Below are 17,918 nucleotides of genomic sequence, written 5' to 3' on the forward strand. Positions count from 1 at the left end.
AATTCAACTATGAACCTAAAAATTTGCAGCCACTTTTGAAAGAGATGTATCTTTGCTCTGGAAATTTTTATCGAGTATGCTAAAGCCATAATGAAAATAAAATTATGTTATCAGTACAGTTTAGATTGTATAGTTTTTCAATTTTTAAAATTATGTATTTTATGTTTTCCTAGAAATGTTCAAAGAAAAGACTGAAAAGCATGGAAAACCTGAGAGAAAAATACAAGCTAAAGGTAAAAGTTTAATTTCATGTTTATTCTTATATTTTTACAATATACTCTTTATATATTCATAGGAGAGAGAAAATTTTCATGCTTAAAGACTTTTCCTTTGTGTTTTTTGTATTACTTACATTAATCCTTTCCTCCCCAGTTTACTCCAAGTTTAAATGTAAGTAATGCTAAATGATTTTTTAAAAATCATTTCAAATTTCATGAAAATCTTCACTTACTACTGGTTTTTCCATTAAAAGTAACATCATAGATAATTATTTTTCTTAACAAAAACATTTTCTTTCAATGTTCCTATAATGATTTAGAGTTTGCTTTTTAAACATGAAACTTGCCTATCATTCAATGTCTTTATAATTCTTCATGCAGACATGCAGAGTCATTAGATTACTTTACTGCAGCATGCCTTGGCCCCTACTCTCTGTGGTCGTTTCTAGGGGTAGATAGACACTGACAATACAATGATGATCTGGATCCAGGAACTGTGATGTTGCTCAAAAGCGTTCCAGTAAAAACCAGTGCTGCCTTGCTCATATAAGAATCATGATTTTTCTGTGGATGTTTCATGTAGCAATGAAACTTTGAAGAAAATGACAGCTAGCAAAGGTATTCAACAGGACAATGCCCAGGTTTTTTCAATGGTCAGTTGTATATAACTTTGAATGTGCTATGGCAAAAAATAAAAATGTCTTAATTACTATATTTATAGGATATAGAGAAAGATAAAAATTAAACATTGGCAAGGATGTGTATGCTGGTAATTGTAATAGTGCTTACATAGCATGTGTAGTGGTCTTGGTTCAATTGCTAGCATCACCCACACAGAAAAACTTGAATATTTAGTATTTATTTTGTAAAACCTAGTTTATGTAAAATTGCCTGTCACAAATAGTGACAGCTGCAAATAGTAAATTTTCAAATAATAGAAATTCCAATTAGCCTTAAATTATAGTAGCACGCCTATGTTGCAATGTCACGATGTGGTTGCTGATATTTTTAAATATACTTTGTGTATATTTTTCTGCGAAGAACTCAGATAATTCTTTTTTCTTATTTCTTAATTTTATGTGTGCGTGTATTGACTGCATGTGTATAATTTCTCCCTTTGTCTTGCAAGGCCCTGTAGGACAGAAGAGGGCTCTGGAACTGGAGTTAGGGACTCTGTTAGCCACCATGTGGGAGCTTAGGACTCAAACCCCTGTCTTCAGCCAGTGCTCTAAACTGCTGAGCCATCTCTCCATCCCCCAGAACTCGGACAATTCTTCAGATACTAAATCTTTAATCATAATATTTGAATTGCTCCAGAATGGGCAACTAGATCTAACACAGTCAGAGCGCTGATGCCCATTCAGTTGAGACCTGTTTATACTTGTATTTAAGCAGCCAGTGTCTTTTTGTTTTTTTACTTAAAAAAAATTTTATAGAGAATTTCATACATGCATGTAAGGTGTTTTGATCGAATCCATGCCCACTCCCTCCCCTCCAACTCCTCCCATTTCTCCCTATTACTTTTTCCTGACAACTTCGTGTACTCTTTAGTTTTTGATGGGGCTTTTTGCTATTCTAACATTCCCCCCTCTGAGAAGGTAACCCTAAAATCTTTTAGGGATTAGATAAGAGTTCCTAAATACTTTTGACATTTTTGGCCCCATCTGACCTTTTTCTGGTTCCCTGGCTAGAACTTTTAATGTTAACTACTCTTGCCTTTACTTTTCCTTCACATCTGTAGGCACCAGTCAATGACTTTCTTTTCTCCCAACCGTTAAGACTTACAGAATCTGGGAGTCTTTTAGACAGACCCACTGCAGGGGTGCCCCAATTACCTCAGCCAGTGTTTTCTTACCCCGCACACTTGCCTTTTTCGTTCTTAACTCCTTTTGTCAGGGAAATTGGGCAGGGAGCCACTGATGGAACCCTGACTGAACTGGCTTCTCTGTTTGGGCAGGACTCTGTAGATTCTACTCACTCAGTGCCCCTGCGGCTTTATTCTGCAGACTCCATTATTGGGGCAGTGCTGCTGCAGTGGGAATAACAATGCACATGGGAACCTTTGCATTTGGAACCTGACATCAGAGTCCTGCTGCCGCAAGCTTTTGAGCAGTGGGTTGCGGAGCGGGTTATTAAACTGCCGCGTCTTCTGTAATTAAAACAGCGTATTTGGCTGAAGTTTAAAATAAGTTTCTCAAAAGCTGGGCTGGAGATTAGTTACCTGAATATATTTCTTGAGTCAAACAAATATATCTGGGTAGAATGAAAAATTTTTGAGGAAGCGGGGAGGCAGAGAGAGAAAATGAATGAGGCGTCAGTTGATTAACGCAGGTCTGGGCATCAAAAAGAATATATTCCTTTTATCAGTATGTTTTTTTCCTGTGGAAATGTAAGTGAAATACTTCATTTTACTTTTCAGTTTCCTGTCTGTAATTGAGGTAGAATAATATATATTCTTTGTTTCTCAGTAGTTTAATGACAATGTACTTTTAAAAGTACATTTTAAAGAATGGTTTTAGGAACTGTTCATAGATGTAGATAAATTCAGTGTTTTGTATGTCACAGTCCATGTAAACTATAGGTAAATTAATGGGTCATTAGGATATGCTATGTGTTTAAAACAACTGTAACTCTTTTTTTAAAAAAATGTTATTTTTATTTTATATGTATGAGTATATTGCCTGCATGTATGTAAGGGTACCCCTACAATGCAATGTACACAGAGGTCTGAGGGCATTGGATCCCCTGGAACTGGAGTTTGGGATGGTTTCTGGTTGCATTTTGGGTGCTGGGAATCAAACCAGGGGCCAATGCAAGATCAGCCAGTGCTTCTTAAGCACTGATCCATCTCTCCAGTCCCACAACTGTAACTCCTATAAGAAAGTATATAATACACCCAAGACCAGATTGCCTGTGGTGATTATTAACAGCTAGTGCGTGTCTTAACTTAAAAAAGATTAAATATGTGAGAGATGAGGTGTTTGTGCAGAGATAATGATTCGGTAACGATGGAAAGTAGATCACACCTCCCAGTCTTTTCTTCCTTTTCCTTCACTTCACCACCCTCCTCTCTTTCCACCTCCCCTGCTCCTCCTTTCTCTCCTCCTTGGACTCATAGGAAAGCTTTAGGAAAGCTAGGTGAGTGCACAGAATATTACTTATCAGAGGAACACAGAAAAGTAAACAATGTGTGAACAATCCCAGACAACACAGATATCTGAAACTAATCCATTTAAATATGCAAATTGATCATTTTAAAGGGGGCACAGAATCAATTTCCATTGTGACCAAGACATAGAAAGGAACATAATTTTTATAGTTATCCACATTGGTATTTTAAATTTAGAATAAGAAGCCAACTCTTATTTCTACTTTCCCCCTTTGTTTATTTTGTTTGATGTCTTTCACTGGGGGACGAATGCAGGAGTTCTGGGGAGCTAAGAATTAAGCCTTTTAGTTCATACCTGGCAATGAATATCGATTATGGCAGTAAGCATAAGCTCTGACATGTTAGTTGAAACTGAGTCAACCCTGGGAATTTTTCCACACAAAAGAAGTAGGAATTTATTTCATAATTATAATCAGTTTAATGTATGTACTTGTGACTTTGTATTGTGTTCATGCAATAGGTAAAACAGCATAACATTACATTTGCTTAGAAGAAACATAAATTTAACTTTTCTTGAATTACTAAATGTTATTAACCCAGTTGTTGGTCGTGTAAATAGCCTTTGGTGAGCAGGCAGAACAAGTTCACCATAGCTGAATAGCATGGGCTCTGAGCAAAAAGATTTAACATAAGTTTGCAACAAAACATGTTCTTTTCATATTAGGGTTACAGTTTGTAATGAAAACTTTCATTGGTCAAAAGAGTCTTACAGAATAACTTTTATGTAAAGGCTAACATTTTAAAATATACTCTTGTCTAACTAAAAAGAACTGATAAACACACAGATAGAAAGGAGTAAAGCAGCCTTGGACCTCAGCTCATGAGTGTTCCAGAGGCAAGGATGTCCCATATGAGATTACAGAAACATTGCCCAGCCTTCTGAACAAAAATAGATACATTATCTTCATAGTGTTGGATACCATTTGGTATCCATGTGACCTTAGACAGAAGGAATTTAAAATATGCCATCTAAAATTCTTGTAACACATCCCTGGGCTACCTACATCACCGTGTCTTCCCTGTACTTATGATCCCTTTTGAAAAATGATACATGAGTAGATATATTTTTCTCATTGCTGTGATGAAATACTTGACAAAAGAAACTTAAGGAGGAGCTGAAGAGAGATGACTCAGCAGTTAAGAGCACTGGCTGCTCTTGCAGAGGATCCAGGTTCTGTTCCCAGCATGCACATGGAAGGTAACAATCATCCTTAACTCTGGTTCCAGGGGATCCAATGCCCTCTGCATTGATTGATGTTTTCCCTTGGCACCTTAAGAGCACTCTCCAAATCTATGAGAGCTAGCCTTCAAGGGAAGTGGTTTCAGGTCCTTGGTCTAAATCCTGTGTCAGAAGTATGTTCTGTCTTTAGTAGTAAGGTCTTACCTTCAAGTTCTGGGAGGCAGGCCATCAAGGGCTGTGGCAATAGTCTGGGAGTCTCTTGAACTATACTGGCCAACAATTCAAAGTAAGGTTTCTCCTGTCTGGCACTGTTAATAGCCATTGTATTTATGTACTTACCATACCTTTATTATTCATTCATAAGTTGATGGACATCTAGGTTGTTTACAATTTCTGGCTATTATGAAAAGGGCAGCAATGAGCATGGATGAACAGGTATTTCTGTCATAAGATATGAGCCTTTGAGGTATATGCCTAAGAGTGGTATGACTGCATCATATGATCGATTAATTTCAAGCTTTTTGAGGAATCTCCACACTGATTTCCAGACTGGCTTTACCAGTTTTTACTCATACTCATACCAGTCGCAGATAAGTGTTCCCTTTTCTCCACATCTTAGCCAACATTTGTCCTTGTGTGTTTTTAGGATCTTTGTCATTCTGAAAGGGGTAAGATGAAATCTCAAAGTGGTTTTAATCTGCGGTTCCCTGATGACTAAAGATGTGGAACATTTTAAGAAGTATTTCTCAGCCATTTGTGTTTCATCTTTAGAGAACTCTCTGTTGAGTACCTTGTACCACTTTTTAATTGGGTTGTTTGGTTTTTTGATGTTTGGAGTTTTGAGTTCTTTGTACACTCTAGACAGTGACCTTCTGTTGGAAGAGTAGCTGTTAAAGATTTTTTTTCCCCAGAACTGGCGAGATGGCTCAGTAGTGAAAAACACTGGCTGTTCTTGCAGAAGATCAGTGTTCAATTATCAGCACTCACATGGTGGCTAACAACTATTCATACTCCAGGTCCAGGGGGATCTGATGCCTTCTTCTGATCTCCAAGGGCATTGCACAACATGTTTGCATTTACATACTTGCAGTTAATACACTGGTATACATAAAATCAAAATAATAAAGAGATATTTTACAAAAGATTTTTTACCATTTTGTAGGTTGTCTCTTTATGCAAATTATGGCATCTTTTGATGTACAGAAGCTTTGTAGTTTCACCTGGTCCCATTTGTTAATTGTTGGACCTAATTGTTGTGCTGTAAGAGTCCTGTTCAAAATGTTCTTCCCCATGCCTATAAGTTCCAATGTATTCCCCATGTTTTCCTCTATCTAATTTAGGGTATTAGGCCTGATGTTGAAGTCGTTTATCCATTTGGAGTTCAGTTTTGTGGATTCTGAGAGATAAGGATTTAGTTTCATTTTTCTACATATGCTGATCCAGTTACACCATGTTCATTTGTTGAACATGCTGTCTTTCTTCAGTGTGTATTTGTGACTCTTTTGTTAAAAAAAAAAAAGTGGCTTTAAATGTGTGCATTTAAATCTGGCCTGTCAGTTCTAGCCCAATGATCAATTTGTTGTTTTTTTTTTTATGCCAGTACCACGCTATTTTTACTACTAAGCTCTGTATTATAATTTGTGAAGAGGGACTATAATGGCTCTAGAAATTATTTTATTGTTCAGGATTATCTTGGCTATCCCGGGATTTTTGTGTTTCCATATGAAATCCAAGATTATTTTTCATATCTGTGAAAAATTGTGTTGGGATTTTAATATGTGTTACATAGAATTTGTAGGTTGCTTTTTATAGTATACCTGTTTTCACAATTTTTATTCTACCTACCAACCCACGGGCATGGAAGTTTTTCTCATTTACTGATATATTCAATTTCTTTCTACAGTTATTATACAGGTCCTTTACTGTCTTTGTTAGATTTATCCCAAGGTATGTTATGGACTTTGAGGCTATTGTGAAAGGGATCATTTCCCAGATTTCTTTCTCAGTATGTTTGTTGTTGGTGTGTAGGAAGGCTACTGATTTGGGGGTCTTAATTGTATAACCTTATACTTTGCTGAATGTATTTATCATCTCAAGGAGTTTTCTGGTGGAGTCTTTAGGATTCTTTATATAGAGAGTCGTATCACCTGAAAGTAAAGATACTTTGACTTCTTCCTTTCCAATTTTCCATCCCCTTTATATCTTCCGTTTGTCTTATTGCTCTAGCTAAGTCTTCAATTTCTATGTTGAACAGGAATGGAGAGAGTACAAGAGTGGCCATTCTTGTCTTCTTCCTGATTGTGAGGGGAATGCTTTCAGTTTTTCTCCATTTAGAATGATGTTGGCAGTGAGCTTGTGGTATATTGTCTTTACTATGCTGAGATATACCTAGGTTCTTTATGACTTTTATAATGAATGGATTTTGGATGTTGTCATAGACCTTTTCTATAGATAATGAGATGATCATGTAGTCTGTCCTTGAGTCTGTTTATGTGGTAGATTACTTTTATTGTTTTACATGTGTTGAACCATCTCTGCATCTCTGGGATGAAGCTAAATTTGGCGTGATTGATAAACTTTTTGATGCATTCTTGCATTCAGTTTACAAGTATTTCATTGAGAATGTTTGCATCTGAATTCATCAAAGAGGTGCTGTATAAGTTCCTTCTTTGGTGGGTCATTGCCTGGATTGGGTATTAGAGTACTACTGGCTTCACAGAATGAATTTGGGAGTATTCCTTCCTTTTCTGTTTTATGGAATGACTTGCTGAGTATTTGTATTAGTTCTTTTATGAACGTTTGATAGAATTCTGCAATGTATCCATCTGGTCCTGGGCTTACTCTATCTCACTGGTTGCTATGAATCATTTTGACTTGATTTTAGTAGGTTGTACATATGTAGAAAGTCATCCATTTCTTTTGGATTTTCTAGTTTAGTGAAGTATAGATTTTTAAAGTATGTTCTTATGGTTTTTTGAACTTCTTGTGGGTCTGTTGTAATGTTTCCCTTTTCATCTCTGAGTTTGTTTATTTGAGTCCTCTTTCTCTTCCTTTTGGTTAATTTGGCTAAGAGTCTGTCCATCTTTTTAAACTTTACAAAGAACCAACTCTGTTTCATTGGTTCTTTGTTTAATAGTCTTGTTTCTATTTCATTAATTTCAGCCTTAATTTTACTTATTTTTTCCCATGTACTCTTTTTACATGTTGCTTGATCTTGGTTTTCCAAGGCTTTCAGGTACAGTTTTAATTTCGTTATATGAAATGTTCCTAACTTTCTGGTGTAGGTGCTTAATGCCATAAAGTTTCCTCTTAGAACCGCCTCCATTGTGTTCCAAAGGTTTTGATATGCTGTGTTTAAATTTTCATCCAAATCTAGAAAATTTTTATTCCCTTCTTCTTTTCTCCTGTGATTCAAATTTCATGCAGTAATGTTTTTTAGCTTCCATTAATTTGTGTACTTTTTCTCATTTTTATTATTGCTGCTATCAAGCTTTATACTTTTGTGGTATGATATGGATAATATTTTAATTTTCATAAATTTGTGGAGGATTGCTTTGTGTGCCTAATATGTAGTTAACTTTGGAGAAAGTTCCATGGGCTGCTGAGAAGAAAGTGTATTATTTGGTATTTGTATGGAATGTTTTGCAGATGTCTGTAAAGTTCATTTGACTTATGGTGTCATTTAACTCTAGGGTTTCTCTGTTTAGTTTTTGTCCAATTGACTTGTTCCTTGGTGATAGTGGGATATTGAAGTTAGCCACTATCACTGCACTGGAGTCAATGTGAGATTTTAGTGCTAATAAAGTTTTCTAAATTTTTATTTGTTTTATTTGTCTTTTTAATATTTTATTTTTTATTTTTATTTTATGTGTATGAGTGTATTGCCTGCATGTATGTGAGTGCACCCATGTCATGCAATGCTGTGGAGGTCAGGAGAGGGCTTCGGATTCCCCTGGAACTGGAGTTAAGGATGGATTGTAGCCGCCATGTGGGTGCTGGGAATCGAACCTGAGTCCTCTGCAAGAGCAGTCCGTGCTCTTCCGCTGAGCCATCACTCCACCCCTATTTATTTATTTTTAATGAAGTTAAATGCCTGTCTTTGAGGTACATCCAACATGTATGTTTATATTGTAATTTCTTCTTGGTGGATTTTATTTTCCTTTAGGGTGTGTGAAGTGGCCTTCCCTGTCTCCTCATTAGCTTAAATTTGAAGTTCATTTTGTCAGATATTAGAATAGCTACACCTACACTTGCTTCTTTTTGGTTCCATTTGCTTGGAATATTTTTCTCAACCTTTTAAGGGTAAAATGTTAAGAATATGGTGTCACTCATTGCTGGTGAAGTATCCTTCTTAGAGGCAGCAAATTGATAGACTGTGTTTTCTAATCCAGTTGGTTTGTCCATGACATTTTACCAGGAAGTTCACACCATTGATACTGAGGGTTATTCTTGAACCGTGTTTATTAATTCCTGTTATGTTGGTTTTGTAGGGCTGTTTTGTTAGATCCCTTTTGGAAGAGTATTCTGCAGTATTTTATTCATTCTTTGTGCTCTCCTGAGAGTTTTTAATCTTCTCTTCTGATTGAAGTATTCCATAGAGTATTCTCTGTAGAGCTGGTTTTGTGGACAAAGTTCCTTAAATCTGTTTTTATCATGGAATATTATTCTTTCTCCTTCAATTCCAAGTAATAATTTTGCTGGGTACAGTAATCTAGGCTTGAATCTGTGTTCTTTCATCACTTGTATGACATTGGCCCATGGCTGTCTGGCTTTCATAGTCTCCATTGAAAGGTCAGTTGTTAATCTGATTGGGGCCTGCCTTTATATGTCACCTCACCTTTCTCACAGCTTTCAATATCTTTTCTTTGTTCAGTATGCTTAGTATTTTGACTATTATATGACATGTGGAGTTTTTTTTTTTTCTTTTTCTAATCCTATCTACTTGGTGTTCTGTATGCCTCTTATACCTTGATAGGTATCTCTTTCCCTATAAAATTTGGGAGATTTTATTCTATGATTTTATTAACAATACTTTCTGTGCCTTTGATCTGGATTATTATTTCTTCTCCTCCTCCTCCTTCTCCTCCTCTTCCTCCTCCTTCTCTACCTCTTCCTCTTCCTCCTCTTCCTTCTTCTTCCTCTTCTTCTGTACATATGAGTACTAGGTTTGGTCTTTTTACAGTGTCCCAGAAGTCTTGCATATTCTGTTCCTGGATTATTTTATATTTGACATTTTCTTTGATTGAGTGATCCCTTTCTCCAATTTTTCATCAAGATCTGATATTCTCTGATCCATTTTTCTTTTTGATTCTTTTCTCCAAGCTTTTTCTTTGAATTCCTGAGCTTTTGATTTCAAGCTTTATTTCAGATTAACTTTTCTTCAGAGATTCTATATCTTTATCTAATTCTAGTTCCATCTTTTGAATTGTTTTAGCTATTTCATTCAAATGTTTATGTTTTTGTCTTCAGTTTTTTGTTCATATCCTTTTTAAATTCCTTGAACATATTTATAATTGCTATTTGGAATCATTTTCTTGTGCATTAACTTGGTTGTTATTCTTGGAAACATTATGTTGGGGTTGTTAATTTCTGTATTAATCATATTATCTTGGTATTTAAGATGCTTGTGTTTTTTTCACTGAAGCTTTGGCATCTGGGCGTTAGTGGTAGTGTGTCTTGGTATGGATAAGCAATCTTGGCATGTTGAGTGTTTGTATTTTATTTGTTTCCCCAACGTGTCAGGTTACCACCCAGCTGGGTAGTGTTGGTGTTCAGTTTTGGAGCCACTTTATGTTGAAGACATGGGTGAAAGATGTGGTTTCAGTTAAGCTAGAAATAGGTGTGACTTTTGAGTTGTGATTTCAAGATTGACTGCACAGAATACTGGATCAGCAGGGTGGGAGAGAGCTGCTATGTAAGCAGGTTAGCTGGTAGGTTAGGGTGGGAGTTCACAGGTCTGGGGTGAACAGAGCTCAGATGGCAGGATGCAGGGAGGTCTCAGGGATGGAACTCCAAACAGTAAATTTGGGACTGGAAGGATTCCGGAGACCCAGGCTGGACTGAGAGTAGGGATGGCAGGGACTGATGCACTCTTCCAAACCAGGTTTGAGCAGATCTGGAATGGGATAGGATCCCTGTAACCCAGGGAAATCCGAGAGCAGTGATGGTGGAGAACTAAGGAGTCTTAGAAACAGATCTCCAAATCATAAGTCTGGTTAGCAGAGGATCCTAGAGACCCAGGCTGGACTGAGAACGGAAGTTCGTGACTCTTATCTAACTAAATATGTAACTTTCTTCTCCCAGTGTAAGGAGTCTCTCGATTACTTTACTCAAAGCCATGTCAATATCTGCTGCATAAAATGCCATAACTGCTCTTCATCCCTTGCTTCAATGACTAACATCACTACCTGTACTTCTTACTCAAGCTAAGACCCTCACAGCCATAGTTATCAGATAAGGTACTCAACTCTGTCCTTTAGCATGAGCTTCATAGCTTTTGGGAAAAATTTGCCCATTTTCAAATTCCATCATGGAACGATTATTGTTCCAGAGGGCATGCCAGAATTTGAGTCCAGCTCTCCTACAATTCAAATGGGAAGACAGGGTTAGAACTGCCACCAATCAAGCTCAATGGTGAGAGTTCAAGTGGTTCCCATAGTGGATTCCTCTGACCAGGTGGGTTTGAAACTGGCAGTTGTCTGCCTTTGGGTGGAAACTCTACACAGCTTACCAGTCTCCATGAATCCCCCTTACTGAGGAGAGGTTATGACCCTGAAGTTGTTTATGTACCTGACTGTGGCTGAAGGTTTTGGGTTACAATCCCTACCTCACACAGACTTCTCATGTAGCAAAGTCCAGCCCTTCTTAGCGTTGCCCTGTTCTCCCTTCACTGTACTTCAGCTGACATTTGCTTCTCTGCTGCTATTTCTTTCCATTATCTCATAGCTATTATGAAAATTACTTCATTTTTTTCTTTTATCAAGGTTTGCAGTTTTAAAAAATATTTTATAGTTTGAAAATTTCATACATGCATATAATGTATTTTAAGTAAATCAACTTCCCATTCCCTCCCCTCTAATACTTCTCTACTACTTCTCCTCCCTAATGTCACATGCTCATTTAAAAAACCCACCGAGTCCACTTAGTGCTGCCTGTATGTGTGTGGGTGTACGGCTGCCGATTGGAGCATGGGTAGCCTCTCAGGGGCTGTATCCCTGAAGAAAAATTTCTCCTTCCCCCAGGAGTAAGAATTCATGAGCCTCTCCCCTGTCCATGTTGAGTTTTGGTTGGCTTGATATGGTACAGGTCTTGAACATGCAATCATAGCCACTGCCAGTTCATGTGTGCAATGGCCCTGTCATGCCTGGTAAATACTGTTTCACTGCAGATGACCAGACAATTAATTTGTAGTTGAAATACTCACAAATTCCTTCAAGCAATGCTAGTCACTACACTGGCTTAAAACTACTTATTGGTATCTCAGTGTTTCTATAATGGCTTGTAACCTGTAAGGTGAAATAAACCCCTTTCCCCCAAAAGGGAAATAAAAGCCATGATTTCCAGCCTGACATATGAAATCCTTCTCATGCCATAATTCATACCCCTAGCTCTATGAATTTGTGACTTTGTGCCCTTTCTAAAACTTTCACACTAAGTCCTTCAGGCAGCCACTTCCAAATCCAACTCACTGATGTCACGTATGCACCTGCGTGGGGCACCATGAGGAGTCCTGACATAGGCATTGGCACTGTCTCAGAGCTCTATGCCTTGGCATGCTCTGTTATCTGATTATCAGACCTTTCCTGAGTAGTCATTGACAGGACTCAGCTCATGTTTTTGATTCTCAAATGGAAGACCAGTTCCTTTAAGAGGCCACCATACTCTCTCTGGAGTCACATAGCACTAATTCCATGACCACTAGTATTACCCAGCACATGGACATACAGCATTTTGACAGCAAATTTGAGCCTAACTAACCCAGTAAGAGCAAGGATTGAATTTGTTTTCAAATATTTTCTGGAACAGCTTTTTCACTGACTCTTGTTTGCCTTCCTTATCTATGAACCAGGAAATTCATACTCACTGGCTCCTACCAGCTCTAAATTTGTATGATTATAGAAAAATAAAAATAATGCTAACAACTAACAACATATACAACACGGTCAACAAATATTCAAATAATGAATAAACGAAGTGATGAATAAAATTCTTCAAAGTATTTCTACTTTGTTAATCACTACTTGATTCGAAGAGATAATTTTAATATTTAACCTGAGCGTATGAATTGAGAATGACCACACAGAAACAGTGCAATTGTAATGAAACAGATTAAAGTAGCACAGCTTCATTTAGTTTGGAAAAGCAAACAAATGAAAAACCAACCATAAAATTATCTGGGGAGAATAATTTTCTTTGAATTTTCATCTCGATGTTTTTACTCCATGTTGTTGTCTATTTATTGCATAAAGTCTTATTCCTTTTGTGATTATGAATTTCATTGTCCATTTTAGGTAGTATTTAAGTTTTGTTTCAATCATTAAATATGTCTATTCACTCGCTGTGGAGAAAGAAACAATAAAAACAAGACCTTTCTAAACATGCATCCAGAAATGGATTCCTAGTAAAAAGGAGAGCATGTTGGGCAGTGAGAAGAGCAGGTGTGTGCTGCATCCACCTGGGTCTTCAAGGATCTGGTAAAGAACTGATCTCAGGAATGAGGAGCAACTCTACAAGGCAGAAGTGTCATGCTGTCCAATAGCATTCCATCTACACAGAATGGAAGTGTATGTGGGAATAGGGAGCTTTCTTGGAGGACAACTGTAAGTGCATGGTCTGGATATGATTATGAGGAATAATGCATATTAATGTATTCACAGCACTTATAGACAAATACCATATTGAGCACAAAATTTTGTGATAAACAAGACCCACAGACAGATATCAGCTATGCCAGTGGTCTGGAGTGGAGGTGCTCTCCCATTCTGACTGACTCAGCTGTTGAGAGAGTCTGACTGCAGTCTAGTAGAGCCTGAGAAGAATGAGAAGGTTGGGGTTTAGCATGGACTCTAAAACTTGTAACTGAAGTCAAGAGTCAGCTCTTGAGGTTTTGGTGAGAATTTTGCTAAAGCTGTACTAGAAAAGCACTTATTTCTGTCAGCTTCCTAGGACTGCCATAACAAATTACAAATAAATAAATAAACAAACAAATAAATAAATAATAAATAAATCTAAAAAAAGGTGGCTTACAATTATCAAAGTGTAATGTTTAATGGTTACAGTGGTTACTGTGGCTAGACGTCCAAAGTTAAGTTTTCTGTCAGACTTATTCGTTATGAAACCTGAGAGGAGCAAACTGTTCTATACCAATCTCCTGGCTCTTGATATTGCCTGGCTGTTTGGCTTCCAATGTATCTATTTTGGAGGACACAATCCAATCTATAAAAGTTTCACATCCATCAAGTAGGAATTTTCTTTTTTTTTTTTACAATGGGGATTTAGAATAATACTAATGAATGATGTGCTTTGTTATTTTGAGTCACTTAATTTCTGGGAAACAATAACAAGATTGGAAGGATAAGCTACAAGAAATTTAACTGAAAGCGATTCTCAAAAGCCAAAGAGAACAGGGCATTAAATTGTTCCTGGATGTTCAGAAGCCCTTCGTAACTATGCTCACGGTCCAAAAATTAATGTAGCCATTCTGTTCTATACAGCTTTTATTTTCTCTTTTCAGCTATGTTTATTTCTTAAAGTGAAAATATTTATAATTTAAAAAATATGTGATTTACTCTCTGTACATATATAAGATAAACCTGGAAAATGAGAATAGAAGGTTCCATTGAGAGTTATCGTCACCGCTTTTGTAGATTATTCACTTATAAGGAAGTGATTTCAATTATTGCCTTGGCTAGGAAGCCCCTGTTGAAAGAGAATTTTCCCATATCATTAATCCATATTTGAGATTAAATCTAATATTTTATGTTATATATGTGCATTGATTTCAGTTATATGTATGTATATCAGATGAGATTTTTACTTTGAATAATTTGCTTAGTGTTCACTTTAATATAGAAATAAAAGTAATTTTATGATACAAAAAAGTGTGTATACTGTTGAAATGCTTATTGCAGAAAGAATGCTTGCAGAACCCAATTAGAACATGTCAGGTAGGAAAACAAATTCATGGTCTTTAGCATCTAGAAGGAAGAAGGTAATAGAGTTGAAGGGAGAAAATATCAGAAAATTTAATTATTTTTCTGCTCTGCCCCAGGTTCTTAGAACCTAGCATTCTTTTCTGTGACAAAGCAGTTCGGGTTAGTTGATTCTTATGTTCATACCAGCTCTAAAATTGTGTCCTTTTGTGAAAGCTAAAATGATAAACTATCCCTTAGAAAGAATGGATGATACAATTTTTTTACAATTTCTTTATTCAAGAATCCTTTTCTGATTCTAAGAGCCAGAGGCAGTGGAGGATTGCAAAGAAACAATTTTCCAGACAGCTGGGCAGTTACTCATATGAACTCATAGCAATGGTAAATTAAGGGTGGATCCAAATCCAGGAGGCAATAGTTCTTCTAGCTATGTGTTAGAACTGTCTGTCTCCCAGAACTGTGCTGATGGATCTGTTTTGTCCCCTCAACCTGTAGAGATAGAGCTTTCTGTGTTCCCACCCTATGTAGATGGACCTTACTCCAGAACCCTATTTCTTCCACTGTGTCAGTCCCCTAATCTCGCCATACCTATAATTTATTCAAAATCATTTCTTCAGTTTCATTGGGGAAGTACAAGTTCAAGTTTGGCTCCACCCTTACCTTAATAGGCCTTTTCATCCCTAGTTCCCTTTCATCCAGGTCACCTGTCCTTTCTCAATCTCCACTATGTTCAGTGAAGATGGGTGGGTGCACATCTTGCGGAACTTTGATATGTCAGTTCTTACGCATACATTCATTATTCTTTTTCCTGAAGTACAAAACTGAGGTTGCCAAGGAAACACCTTGGCATCAAATTCAAGAAGATGGTTTTGCTGGGGTTAATTAAAAACTATTAGTCCATGTTAATACAAGTTAATTTATAAAACTCATTCTTACAGTAGACACTATAGCTATTTCAACATAAACTTTAAATCTTGGCAAAAGTGTGCTCAAATGCAAGTTTAAAGTTCTAGGTTTGATAAGATGTTGATTATGGGGGAGGATTTGAGCCTAATGTGCTTCAAGCCTGGTAATATCTAACTAGATACCTAACTCTTTGTCATTAAACAACAATGTGAACAAATGTGAATATGTATAAATTTTATGCATCTATTGGAATTTTCGCCTTTTAAAAATTATTGACTAATCTCTCCTATACTATAAGCACCACAAATATCTAAAACAGAGAAATTTATTAAAAGAAAAATCAGAAAATTCCATCATGTTTAACCATGTATCTCAAAGCTTTTACAATGAAAAGGTATAATTCCTTGATGCAATGGTTTACTTAAAATTTTTTGCTATCCATAAGCTAGAAAATTTCATAGATCTATACATTAACAGTTTTTGCACCAAAACTTGTGATTATTGAGCTACATGGAGAGGTGCGTGTTTTGGCCACCAAGAACTGTAGGGTCGGGGTACTATGAGCTCTGACACACTTTAGAAAAATCATGGAGTCTTCCTGATGACTGCTGGGATCAAAAACAGAGGCAGAGCTTGGGGAAATCTGAAGAAGAGCTTCATGGGAGGATGAGATGTACTTCAAAGTTTTGAGTAGAGCTGAATGTCCTGGTCAGTAAAAGGTCAGAATCTGGACAAGCACAGGAAGAGCAGAGCCAGGCCAACTCAGATGCCAAGCCACATAGCATTCCAACTGCTGGATTCCCTTTGCTTTCATAATGAGCCTACCAAAGGGACTTTTGTTTCATGTAAATAAGATGGCAAACAAACTAAGCTCTAACAGGTGCAAAAGGCTTATTTTGTCCTGAGCTGAAGCTATCTTCACCAAGCTATGGCTTACCATCAAAGTTGGTGACAAGGAGGTATTCTTTTCTCATTGGAAAACTTGGTTATGGGTTCTCAGTAGAGATATACCAGAAAGGCAGCAACTAGCAAACGATTTTTATTTCAAAGTCATTATTAAAGCAGTTACTGACTGTTGCATTGTTGCTTGAAAGTTATTTCAGTACTTGGCATTTGGGTACATACTTGCCAAAGTTTGAAGTTTCTGTCCAAGCAGCTTTAGTGGCTGTCTGCCATTTTGAACAGCTCCCTAGAGCCCCTGGGTCCAGCTGTTTCACTAAGCTGCATTGTAGTGTTAATTCTGAAGGGGGATAATGAAATTCCAGCATGGAGCACAGTCTGTAAATCAAAAACTTCCATTGTAGGAACCAGCTTTTTCCCCTGGGTGACAGGACTGTGGAGTTAATATGCTAATTTCAATCTGAGTTCCGCCCCCTTGCTCTTCTGATTTTGTATTAATTCTCCGATTTATGCCTGCACACCTGTCAGTCTGAAAATCTGCTAGTGGGATGGACAGCCGGCTGTCTAAGGTGCAGAGGCAGAGCTGCAGATTAGGTGTTCCCTTGGGAGTCCTTCCAGTCAGGGCTCTGAAAGCACAGCTTATCTCTCATAAACTTGGTTCCCTCTAGAGAAACTTTAAAAGAGGCTTTGTTTTTGCCAAGAATTTCTTTCTGGGTTTCAGCTTAATTAACAATGATCCAAAGAAACAAAAATGAGCTCTTTGTGATCTTTGTAAATTCTGATTTCCTACTCTTATTTTTGGTATCTCAGATGTACTTAAAAAAAAAAAAAAGAAAGAAAAGAAAAAAGAAAAAGTATGAAAAGAAATGTCTAGATGTTTTGAGGTGGGTTTTATTTAAGACATTTTCTGAAACTATAAAAATTTCCAAAGACTGAAAGCAAGCAGGGTTATTATATTTATGCCATACCATTATTCCTAAAAAGAATTTTACATGGAAAGGAAAGTAGTTCTTCTTATAATATGCTAGACTTCAATGTATTGGAAAATATTACTTACAATCTATCATATGACAGACATTGGGGATGAACGAGGGATGCAAAAGTAATAAAATAGTTCAACCATTAAAGTCTTCATCTACTCAGCAATCACATATAAAGAATAGCAATATTATTACTTATTAATACATAATTAATACATGGTGCAATTTCTGTCTGGAATAAATATAGATGGGATAGAGATTTACAGAGACCCTTGAGCCAAGTCAGAAAGTGACAGCTGAGTTTGGGAATTCAAGATGGAAGATAAATAAAAGCAGAAAAGCAAGTGACACATAGAACCCACAATATGTCCTTGTGGAGCTGTGAGCCATCAGTTAGCACTGAATGTAAAGTTC

The 17,918-nt window shown here is 36.9% G+C and overlaps 1 protein-coding gene across 1 annotated transcript in view; it reads left to right on the forward strand.

Annotated features, from left to right (window-relative positions):
• Positions 1-17,918, forward strand: part of Trdn (triadin) — a 226,845-nt gene that overhangs the window by 55,829 nt on the left and 153,098 nt on the right. Inside the window, exon 5 of the mRNA XM_029568123.1 lies at positions 174-233. Coding sequence (XP_029423983.1) covers positions 174-233 — 60 coding nt within the window. The remainder of the gene's footprint in view (positions 1-173; positions 234-17,918) is intronic.

Source organism: Nannospalax galili, unplaced genomic scaffold (genome assembly GCF_000622305.1).
Source record: "Nannospalax galili isolate Female #2095 unplaced genomic scaffold, S.galili_v1.0 scaffold1340, whole genome shotgun sequence".
In the NCBI taxonomy this organism is placed as follows: domain Eukaryota; kingdom Metazoa; phylum Chordata; class Mammalia; order Rodentia; family Spalacidae; genus Nannospalax; species Nannospalax galili.